Below are 12,516 nucleotides of genomic sequence, written 5' to 3'. Positions count from 1 at the left end.
TGAGATTTATTTTCAGTAATATAACATAACTAAGTTAAACACAAAAATGATGTACAAGTGAAAGAGAAGCAAAAATGTGAATAACATACACTTTACTTAAAAATCCTTTTCACTTATCTCAACTTGTATCTACAAATTAACTTGCGATTCTTACTTTAGATAAGGATCAAATATAAAAATGCAATAGCTAGCCAAGATGAATTCGGTCCTAACATATATGGCAAAGAATCTAGCAAATTAGATAATCTATAATAAATTTCTAACTTGTTTGATGAGGAAGTGAACTAAAATCTCCCATAATGCTGGCGGATATCAACTTATGTGAATTTCATGTCAACAACAAATTTGTTGATCCATGAACATTGATCTGGGGTGAAGATTTTCCACCATTTTACTGAACCATAAGCTAAGATCATTGCTATATACAGTGGAACTACAACAATGAGAACATGGTAAAGGTCAGAAAGTGATATCATTTTTTTTCTTAACTAATGAAACCCAGCAAAAAGACTCAAAAAAAATTTCTTCACAAAACAAAAGGCACATATCAAAAAATGGCTAAAACACATATGTCATTTTGTATTAAATGAAAGAAAATGAAAAAGACCCAAGCTTTTCCTCAGTAATCCCTCTGTTCTCTCAAGAAAACTGCAGCTTGAAAAGAGCTAGTACTCCTATTACTGATTTTTGGCTGAGTTTAAAAGGAGAATTAGAAGTAAATAAAAAGAGGTTTTTGTGGGAAATGATATAAGTGATATGATATATTTATGGGGGTTAAACTCACTACAAAATAGACAGATAACAAGGGCCTTCCACTGAAACACTAACATGTTTCAGTTGAAAACATCTAATGAAGAGAAATTATATTGATGGTAGATATCAAACAGAAGCTCGTTAACCAAAGTTGAATTCTTTCCATAACCAAATACCTTAACTAGATCATGTTTCGCTGAAAAGAGATAATTGTTTCGTGTGGTAAAATTTGGTACCAAGAGATGCTTTGTTAACAAAGAATCACATGTCTTTTTCTTTTAACAAGAGGAAAATGAAGTTATTTTGCAGCCATTATTATTGCCGCTAAAGCGAATATTTATTGCCGCTAGAATTCTTTTTGTACTAGCGTTATCATTTAACAGAACCATCAAAAGCAAATAATTTAGAAAAGCATGATTTTGTAAGTTAAGATTGAGGTAGTTTTTGGAAGTGTGAAATATAAATACCTTTTCAAGACTCAGGAGCATGAGTTGAGCCACAAGAATATGGTAGATTTTGGCCTCTTATAGCTCGTGCACTACTTGCATCAACTGGTGAAGGAATATTAGATCCAGCACACCCTTGTATATCATGAAAATTCAGTTCAGGGTTGTTTTACACGAATTGACTAAGTAAACATCGCATTTCTTCTCTCATCATTTCCTTCATTTCTTCTTTTAGAGAAGTCATTTCATTGGCATGCTTTTGTTTAAGCTTGGTGATTTCTTCATCTTTTTCAGAGAGCTTGTCATCACCGATCTACCATAGCATCTAACTCGAACAGGCTGCGTCTCCTTTCCAAACACAACATAAATGCATCATATAGATTGAACACTAAAATAACTTAAACAAACTTGTAATTTTTCCTACAAAAGACATGAAAAATTTTCAGGGGTTGTTGTAAATGAATGTTGCAGTGGAACTGTTAAAAGCAACACTTATAAAGAGAAATGGTCATAATGTTTTCTCATTTAGAGGAAGAGACTATTAACACTAGAAATTATTAACACATTGAATTTCTTTGTGAAGAACCAAAGAGGACTGGCAATCTTTATTTGATCTTCCCTTATTTGAATTATCAACTGGCTAAAAGAAAAGAAACCACACTTCCTTTCAGAATAGTCTAGTTAAGATATATTACCTGGTTAAGAGAAATGTGATTTAGTTTCAATTTGTCAAATTATTTCTTGGTCAGGGTAAATCAAGTTTCTTTCCCAACTATGAATTCTTTTGAGTAACTTCAACATGTCTTGTTAGTAAAGATCCAGGAGCTCTTAATAGTAGTATCTTTTTTGAGTTTTCATTTCAAGTGTCTAAAGAACACATACCTGCTAACTAGATTATTTTTTTCCATGTACGCTAACACGAAAAAGTAATACAAGATGGAGTTATCTCCTAAAGAAACTGCAATTTCCCTAATTTTTCATTCAATTAGTACAAGATATAAGAACCAGACACTTATACAAAACTGTATTTATTAGAAATGGTTTTAATTAAAAAGCTGAAACCTTAACAGACACACATTCAGTTAATGGAGGGGCTATATAATAACAAGATCTTAACTTGCATCATGACGTACTATTGCAACTTGAGTATCTGTATGTACTTCTTTTCCTTTCTTTGTACGATTTGCAATAAACATTTCAGACTTTGATGGTTCCTCGTTGTTCTCTTTGGTTGCACGCTACAAAATAAATCAAAAGAAAGTAAAAAATAAACATTAGTGTATTCCGACAAAGAAAATGGAAGTCAGATTTTTCACAAAGTGTCGAGTAAATACTACCAATGCTACGCGTACTCTTCCAAAAATTAATAGGTCTCATTCGATGCCTCCACTTTTTTTTTTTTTTTTTTCTGTTTTCAGAATTTAATTGGCACTTGGCCTAGCAACAAAAAAATTATATTAGTTAATAAATCAAAAAGAAAAAAAAGATATAATGCAACAATATGTTCAAGCGTATAAATGCACAATTTAACCTCACTTGGATATCTGAATCCTTCCAATACTTAATCATTTGGTAGAATTGAACTTCTGGTATCTCATTCGGACGATTTTGTAGCATATCTTCATCAGTAGCATTCTTATTGAAATATTCCATCTTAAGATTTCTCTTGTGCCGCCTCCAAGCATCACGAAGGCCAGACATTACCCACTTCTCTCCTTCTGCTGGAATTATGAACTTGGACTATGCAAAATAACATATATTTATCTTCACTTAGTAGGAAATATACAAAAAAGTATACAATTAAAAAATTGATTGTTCTTACGTTGACATATTCCCACATTTGTTTCTTAATATCCAGTGACACAACATGCCAACTAGTATGCACCAAGGTGATAAATCTAGAATTTCTTGCAATTATTCCTATAAAGTTGATTAAATCAGACACTCTCTTGTCAGTTGGTCCCACTGCTTGCCCTTTGTCAAATGTCACCTCCTCTCTTTCTTCAAAACTTCTTGCATGAATATTCTTACATGTCGTTTGCCCTTGATCTCTTTTCTTCTCTGATGTCCCTAGATTAATGTAACAACAAGACATAAGAAAAAAGTTACAATATGTAAAAGACATACCGTCTACAACACAATCAATGTTCACATCCTCATCTCTAACAAACTCATCGTCACCAACTTCTGCTTGTGCATCAAAATTATACAATTCTATTTCGTGCTCATCAACAACATGGGATGATATAAATCTGACTTCATCTACTAGGTGAATATGTCATGACTCAAAATCTGACCTGTCGTGATGACGCCTATCTCAATACTAGGCAAGTCGATAACATCAATAACCCCCGATTTTCTTTAAGTTTGAAAACATAATATCTAAATTTAGCGGAAGTAAAAATCACAAATATATATACACTCTCAAAACCCCTGTGTCACTGAGTACATGAGCATCTAATAAGAATACAAGTCTGAAAAATACGATCCATAATAGTCTGAGACCAAATGTAGTAAATAAGGAGATAGGGAAGGAGAGACAAGGTCTATGAAACACGGCAGCTACCTCTAAATCTCTGGAAAATCAAATGTGCGAGAGAATTAGCACCCGCTATGTCCGGAAACACTTGGATTTGTACACGAAGTGCAGGGTGTAGTATGAGTACAACCAACTCAGCAAATAACAATAATAAATAAGGAACTGTAGATAGTGACAAGCTACACAGCTATAGTTCACTTTCAGTAATTCCAGCAAGAATAGACATGCTTTCAAATCCAGCAGTTTAAGTCAAATCAATTTTATACAGTTCAAGTTCATGTAATCCGGATTTAAAATTCTTTCAGAGAATTTCACAACAATGACAAATAGCAACTAAGTGCAACAACAAAAGAAAAACAAGTACAGCCTCTCAGGACAACCATCACTCACTGGGCTCCCAGCCCTCAGCACTCACATTTAATGGGTACCCGCGCTCACTGGGGGTATACAGACTCCGGAGGGGCTCCTACAGCCCAAGCGCCATAATCCATACAGACAACTCACGTGCTGCACGGACAAATCACGTGCTATAATATCCCGCACGGATAACTCACATGCTATAATATCCTACACGGACAACTCATGTGCCATAATATCCTTACCTCACCGACAGACCCTCGGCCTCACTCAGTCCTCAACCTCTCTAGTCTCTCGGGCTCTCAGAAATCACAAAGATCAGCCCAAACAAAGATAATATAGCGAATCAACAAATATCAAGAAAGACTGAGGTATGATGCACAAGTAAAATCATGACCGAGTACAAGACAACAATTAGCAGATAATTCAACAAGTACGTGACCTCTGTGGGTCCCAACAGTACTATCACATAGCCTAAGCATGATTTTTAACATGATTTACAGTCAAATTTCTTCAACACAAAGAGAGCATATAGCTAACAACAAGTTATTCAATTTTACAGTTTCACGGGATGGACCAAGTCATAATTCCTTCAGTGCACGCCCACACGCCTGTCACCTAGCATGTGCGTCACTTCCAAAATAATCACATGACACGAAAATCCGGGGTTTCATACCATCAGGACCAGATTTATAACTGTTACTTACCTCAAAATATAAAATTTTTTACTCTGTTATATCTTTGCCTCGCAAATCGGCCTCCCGATGCCTCGAATCTAGTCACAAATAATTCGTTTCAGTGAATAAAATTTATTGGAATTAATTTTATATGAAAATACAACTTTTCCATAAAAATCCAAAATTTAGCTCAAAAATCGCTCGTGGAGCCCACGTCTCGGAACCCGATAAAAGTTACAAAATATGAACACCCATTCAACCACGATTCTAACCATACCAAACTTACTAGATTCCGAAAATAATTCGGCCCTCAAATCCTCAAATTTATCCAAGATGGTTTTCAATTTTTTCAACTTAATTCATCAATTAAATGATGAAAATAACCATGGATTCGAGTAATTTAACCATTATTGAGTTAAGAACACTTACCCTGCTGTTTCCTCTAACAATCTGCCAAAAATCGCCTCTTCTTGAGCTTCAATCCGTCAAAAATAGAAAATGGGATAAAGTCCCATTTTCAGAACTTAAACTCTCTGCCCAGACATTTGCTCTACGCGATCGCGAACATTCCCACGCGATCGCGAAGAATAGTTTTCCACTGCCCAGATTTAACCCTACGCAATCGCGAACATTCCCACGCTATCGCGATGCACAACTTCATAGACCTACGCGATCGCGGACTGGTCCACGCGATCGAGAAGCACAAAACGCGTGACTTCTATTTCCGCTCCACTTACTCTACGCGATCGTGACCTTCTTCACGCGTTCGCGAGTCACAAAATCCCAGAGCTACGCAATCGCATCCCCCCTCACGCGATCGCAAAGCACAAAACTCAGCAGCCCCAATTAACCCTGCACGATCGCGGATATCCCTACGTGATCACGAAGCACAAATACTCTACTGACCAACTAAGCCTACGCGATCGTGTCCCAATCTTCGTAATCGCGAAGAAGGTTTGAAACACCAGAAATCAGCAGCTACCAGCAATGCAAAAATGAAAAAAAATAATCAGAATACCATCCGAAATACGCCCGAGCCCCTTGGGACCTCAACCAAATATACCAACAAGTCCTAAAATATCATACGAACTTCGTCGAGTCTTAAAATCACATCCAACAACACTAAAAATACGAATCACACAAAGATTCAAGCCTAATGAACTTTGAAACTTTCCATTTCTACGAATAACTCCGGAACCTATCAAATCATGTCTGATTGACCTCAGATTTTGCACACAAGTCATAAATAAAATAACTGAGGTATTCAAATTTTCAAAATCAAATTCTGACCTCGATATCAAAAAGTCAACCCCCGGTCAAACTTCACAAAAATTTAACTTTCGGCATTTCAAGCCAAATTTCACTACGGGCCTCCAAACAATTTTCCGAACACGCTCCTAAGTCCAAAATCACCAGTTTCAGTAAAATCATTTAAAGATATTTTTCAATAGTTTTCAAACAAAGGCTTAATGCAAGGTAAGCAAAAATGATGAAATTATAAATAGGCCCTCGGGCAAAACATCACTCATATACAGCCCATCGGGCAAACCTCATAGTCACTCATGCCTCTCGGGCATACCTCACAATCACTCATGCCACTCGGGCATACCTCACAATCATGCCTCCCAGTCCCCTAGTCACTCACCACTCGCGCTCGCACTTAGTAGGTACTTGCGCTCGCTGGGGGTGTGTACAGACTCCGGAGGGGCTCCTTCAGCCCAAGCGCTATATCAAGCCAAATCATGGCATAAATCACTCAGGCCCTCGGCATATATCAAACATTCTATGGCGTGCAGCCCGATCCCATAAATATCCTCACAAATCAGTCCCTCGACCTCACTCAGTCATAAACCTCTTAAGCCACTCGGGTATTTCAATAAAAGCAGGGTACTCATCCCAAAACAATATTTATATGCATCAAAATAGAGTAAAGAAAACTGAGTTATGCAGTAAACAGGTATAACCATGACTGAGTATAGATTTTATATTGAAAACTGCGATAGGATAGCAAGACAAGGCACCTAAGGGTCCAAATAGCACTGGCACAAGGCCCAAAACATGGCATTTAGCCTAATTTACAAAAACTCTTTCTTAAGCATATAAGTATCAAATAGTTTCACCAAAATACGCAACTTTACAGTTGTTACAGGGTTGACCAAGTCACAATCCCAAACAATGCACGCCCACACGCCCGTCCCCTAGCATGTGCGCCACCTCAAAATAGTAGAATGATACGAAATCCGAGGTTTCATACCTTCAGGACTAGATTTATAATCGTTACTTACCTCAAACCGGTCAAATCTCTACCCCGCGATGCTCTTGCCTCTCGACTCAGCCTCGAAATGCTCTGAATCTATTCACAATTAGTACAATACCATCAATATATACTAATGGAATGAATTCCACAAGAAAAACTACAAATTCAAACCAAAAACCCGAAATTGGCACCGGCCCCCGGGCCCACGACTCGGAATCAGGTAAAAGTCACAAATTATGAACACCCATTCACTCACGAGTCCAACCATACTAGTTTTACTCAAATTCGATTTTGAATCGTCATTCAAACCCCAAAAATTCATTTTATGAAGTTTCTACAATTTTCCCAAAATTTCCACCTCAGAGTACTAATTAGATGACGAAATCATTGATATATTCATGTATCTTAACCAAATTCGAGTTAGAATCACTTACCCCAATGATATTTTTGAAAAACCCACGAAACATCGCCACACACTAAGCTCCCTAGGTCCAAATATGAAATAATACCCTTAACCCCGTTTATATAGTGCACCTCTGATCTCCCACTTCGCGGTCCGCGAAATTTTGAGCGCAGCCGCGCTTTTAGTGGATGTACTATCAGGATTTAGTATTTTGGCCATAACTTTCTCTACAGATGTCCAAATGATGACTTCTTTACATTTCTGAAAACTAGACACGAAGGGATACAACTTTTATTTTTTGAATCATCTCAAAATTCCTTGTAGATCAAAATATATAGGCTTTCAAAGTCGAACCAGCAGATCTGCAGAACTTTTCTCTGGAGTGCGGCCGCGGCAGAATTATGCGGTCCACGTAATTCCAAGCGCGGCCGAAAAATTCTGCTGCAGTCCGCGAAATTCCAAGCACCAGAACCATACCTCAGTTCCGAAAATGCCCGGACTCGCTCAAAACTCATCCCGAAACACACCCGAGGCCCCCGAGACCTCAACCAAACATACCAACCAATCCTAAAATACCATACAAACTTAGTCGAATCTTCGAATCACTCAAAAGAACATCAAAACACCAAATTATCCTAGGATTTAAGCCTACGAACTTCTAAACTTACGAATTTCACAACCGCTGCCGAAACCTATCAATCCACGTCCGAATGACCTCAAATTTTGCATACACGTCACAAATGACACTACGAACCTACTCCAACTTTCGGAATTCCATTATGACCCCGATATCAAATTTTCCACTGCCGACCGAAATCGCCAAATTTCCAACTTTCGCCAGTTCAAGCCTAATTCCACTACGGACCTCCAAATCATATTACGGACGCGCTCCTAAGTCCAAAATCACCTAACAAAGCTACTGGAACCATCAGAATTCCAATCCGAGGTCAAATGCTAAAAAGTCAAACTTGGTCAATTCTCTTAATTTAAAGCTTCAACAATGAGATTCTTTCTTCTAATTCGATTCCGAAATACCTGCAAACCAAAACCGACGATTCACACAAGTCAAGGTACATCATATGGAGCTACTCATGCCCTCAAACAACCGAGCGAAGTGCAAATATTCAAAATGACTGGTCAGGTCGTTACAACAAGAAAGTGAAATTTTTCTAAGGGTTCGGCAGCCTCTCGAAGATAAGTACATACGTCTCTGTACCGGTCCGCAAGACTCTACTAAACCTGCTCATGACTCGTGAGACCTATGTAACCTAGGCTCTCACACCAACTTGTCACGACCCAAAATCTGACCTGTCGTGATGACACCTATCTCAATACTAGGCAAGCCGATAATATCAATAACCCCCAGTTTCCTTTAAGTTTGAAAACATAATATCTAAATTTAGCGGAAGAAAAACTCACAATTATATATATAAACACTCATAAAACCCCGGTGTCACTAAGTACATGAGCATCTAATAAGAATACAAGTCTGGAAAATACGGTCCATAATATTCTGAGAGCAAATGCAGTAAACAAGGAGATAGGGAAGGAGAGCCAAGGTCTGTGAAACATGGAAGCTACCTCTAAATCTCCGAAAAATCAACTGTGCGAGAGAATTAGCACCCGATATGTCCGAAAATACCTAGATCGGCACACGAATTGCAGGGTGTAGTATGAGTACAACCAACTCAGCAAGTAACAATAATAAATAAGGAACTGAATATAGTAACGAGCTACACAATTATAGTTCACTTTCAGTAATTCCAGCAAGAATAGACAATCTTTCAAATCCAGCAGTTTAAGTCAAATTAATTTTATACAGTTCAAGTTCATCTAATCCGGATCTAAAAATCTTTCAGAGAATTTCACAACAATGACAAATAGAAACTAAGTGCAACAACAAATGAAAAACAAGTACAACCTCTCAGGACAACCATCACTCACTAGGCTCCCAGCCCTCAGCACTCACACTCAATGGGTACCTGTGCTCACTGGGGGTGTACAGACTCCGGAGGGGCTCCTATAGCTCAAGCACTATAATCCGCACGGACAACTCACATACTGCATGAATAACTCACGTGCTATAATATCCTACACGGACAACTCACGTGCCATAATATCCTTACCTCACCGACAGGCCCTCGACCTTACTCAGTCCTCAAACTCTCTAGTCTCTCGGGCTCTCAAAAATCACAAAGATCAGTCCAAACAAAGATAACATAGTGAATCAACAAATATCAAGAAAGACTAAGGTATGATGCACAAGTAAAATCACGACTGAGTACAAGACAGCAATTAGCAGATAATTCAAGAAGTACGCGTCCTCTGTGGGTCCCAACAGTACTATCACATAGCCTAAGCATGATTTACAGTCAAATTTCTTCAACACAAAGAGAGCATATAGCTAACAACAAGTTATTCAACTTAACAGTTTCACGGGACGGACCAAGTCACAATCCCTTCGGTGCACGCCCATACGCCCGTCACCTAGCATGTGCGTCACTTCCAAAATAATCACATGACATACAAATCCGGGGTTTCATATCCTCGGGACCAGATTTATAATTGTTACTTACTTCAAAACGTAAAATTATTTACTCTGTTATGTCTTTGCCTCGCAAATCGGCCTCCGGATGCCTCGAATCTAGTCACAAATAATTTGTTTCAGTCAATAAAGTTTATTGGAATTAATTCCATATGAAAATACAACTTTTCCATAAAAATCCAAAATTTATCTCAAAATTTGCCTGTGGGGCCCACATCTCGGAACCCGACAAAAGTTATAAAATATGAACACCCATTAAACCACGAGTCTAACCATACCAAAATTACTAGATTTCGATTACAATTCAGCCCTCAAATCCTCAAATTTATCCAAAATGGTTTTCAATTTTTTCAACTTAATTCACCAATTAAATGATGAAAATAACCATGGATTCGAGTAATTTAACCATTATTGAGTTAAGAACACTTACCCTGCTGTTTCCTCTGACAATCTCCCAAAAATCGCCTCTTCCCGAGCTCCAATCCGTCAAAAATAGAAAATGGGATAAAGTCCCATTTTCAGAACTTAAACTCTCTGCCCAGACATTTGCTCTACGCGATCGCGAACATTCCCACGCGATCGCGAACATTCCCACACGATCGCGAAGAACAGTTTTCCACTGCCCAGATTTAACCCTACGCAATCGCGAACATTCCCACGCGATCGCGATGCACAACTTCACAGACCTACGCGATCGCGGACTGGTCCACGCGATCGAGAAGCACAAAACGCGTGACTTCTATTTCCGCTCCACTTCTCATTGATTTGATTCTTTCAATTTGATTCAGCAGCCCCAATTAACCCTGCACGATCGCGGATATCCCTACGTGATCACGAAGCACAAATACTCTACTGACCAACTAAGCCTACGCGATCGTGTCCCAATCTTCGTGATCGCGAAGAAGGTTTGAAACACCAGAAATCAGCAGCTACCAGCAATGCAAAAATGAAGAAAAATAATCAGAATACCATCCGAAACACGCCCGAGCCCCTTGGGACCTCAACCAAATATACCAACAAGTCCTAAAATATCATACGAACTTAGTCGAGTCTTAAAATCACATCCAACAACACTAAAAACACGAATCACACAAAGATTCAAGCCTAATGAACTTTGAAACTTTCCATTTCTACGAACAACTCCGGAACCTATCAAATCATGTCCGATTGACCTCAAATTTTGCACACAAGTCATAAATAAAATAACTGAGGTATTCAAATTTTCAGAATCAAATTCTGACCCCGATATTAAAAAGTTAACCCCCGGTCAAACTTTACAAAAATTTAACTTTCGACATTTCAAGCCAAATTCCACTACGGGCCTCCAAACAATTTTTCGAACACGCTCCTTAGTCCAAAATCACCATACAGAGCTATTGAAATTATCAGAATTCGAATCCGAGGTCGTTTATATATAAGTCCACATTCGGTCAACTTTTCTAACTTAAATTTTTAATTATGAGACTAAGTGTCTCGTTATACTCTGAATTCTTTCCGAACCCGAATCAATTAACCCGATAAGTTATAAAATAACTATAAAGCATTAATTGAGTAGTAAATGGGGGAACGAGGCTGTAATACTCAAAACGATCAGTCGGGTCGTTACAAAATATTAGGAGATTTTCACCACCAACGTGTATCCCATATTTTTTTAGAAATTGATTTAGACTCGTCGACGGTATGACCGAGTTTGTCTTTATCTTTTTGCAATTTTGTTGCTCTTGATTATCAAGTTGTTTCTCTTCTTCACCTTGTTTTCTTCCACTCATACGTAAAGTGTTTAGATCTTTCTTTGAAGATGACTGGAGCATGGATGTGTTCACATGCAATTTATTCATTCCTTGCTTTTGAATTCGCTCCTCCAATTGAACTAACCTCTGTTTACTTTGTCCTCTTATTGCAATGTTATGTGAAGTGTTCAGATCTTCCTTAGAAGGCGATTGGATCATTGATTTGTATATAGGCAATTTACTCATTCCTAACTTTTGAACTGACTCATCGGATTGAGTTAACCTCTGTCTTCTTTGTCCTTCTGTTGTTGTAGGCATATTATTCTTTCTTTTAACTCTAAGTGATGCCTGCTCTTTCACAGCTTCATCCTTGATTTTCTCTCTTAATCTGAAATGTTTTTGCCAATTCGGCACTTGATCGGTATTGGAAATCAAAACCTATATTCTTCATTGAACTTTCAGCTTTATTTGGATTCGAAACCTTTTTCTTTAGAGCTGCTGTTTGATTCATCCTTCTTTCAAAGAAAAAATTATTTTAGTCCAGCAACTAGTAGGAATACACAACACTATGCAGAAGATTTGAAAATATACAACCAAGCTATCATGAAAATATACATGGTTAAGACCTGATATTGGAGGCTATTCAAATGTCATAAATACCATAAATATTTAAGATTTGAAAAGATAAAGAAATAAAAGCTCAAAATATATTTATGTGTAGACACATCAAAGAACAAGATATCTTTTTTTAGTTGAGACAATTACTGTTATTGAACATTATACAGATGTAACTAAGTGATGATCACTAG

At 37.8% G+C, this 12,516-nt stretch overlaps 1 protein-coding gene across 1 annotated transcript; it reads right to left on the bottom strand.

Annotated features, from left to right (window-relative positions):
- Positions 1-2,311: 2,311 nt before the first annotated feature.
- On the bottom strand, positions 2,312-12,025 carry LOC138893183 (uncharacterized). The gene is made up of 5 exons (XM_070176959.1): positions 11,728-12,025; positions 3,327-3,413; positions 3,022-3,269; positions 2,736-2,939; positions 2,312-2,437 (listed from the first exon to the last, which is right to left on the bottom strand). The coding sequence occupies exons 1-5, from the start codon at positions 12,023-12,025 to the stop codon at positions 2,312-2,314; spliced, it is 963 nt and encodes a 320-aa protein (XP_070033060.1).
- Positions 12,026-12,516: the final 491 nt, after the last annotated feature.

The sequence above is a fragment of the Nicotiana tomentosiformis genome, chromosome 5, assembly GCF_000390325.3.
Source record: "Nicotiana tomentosiformis chromosome 5, ASM39032v3, whole genome shotgun sequence".
In the NCBI taxonomy this organism is placed as follows: Eukaryota; Viridiplantae; Streptophyta; class Magnoliopsida; order Solanales; family Solanaceae; genus Nicotiana; species Nicotiana tomentosiformis.
This window is presented reverse-complemented; position numbering and strand designations above follow the sequence as displayed.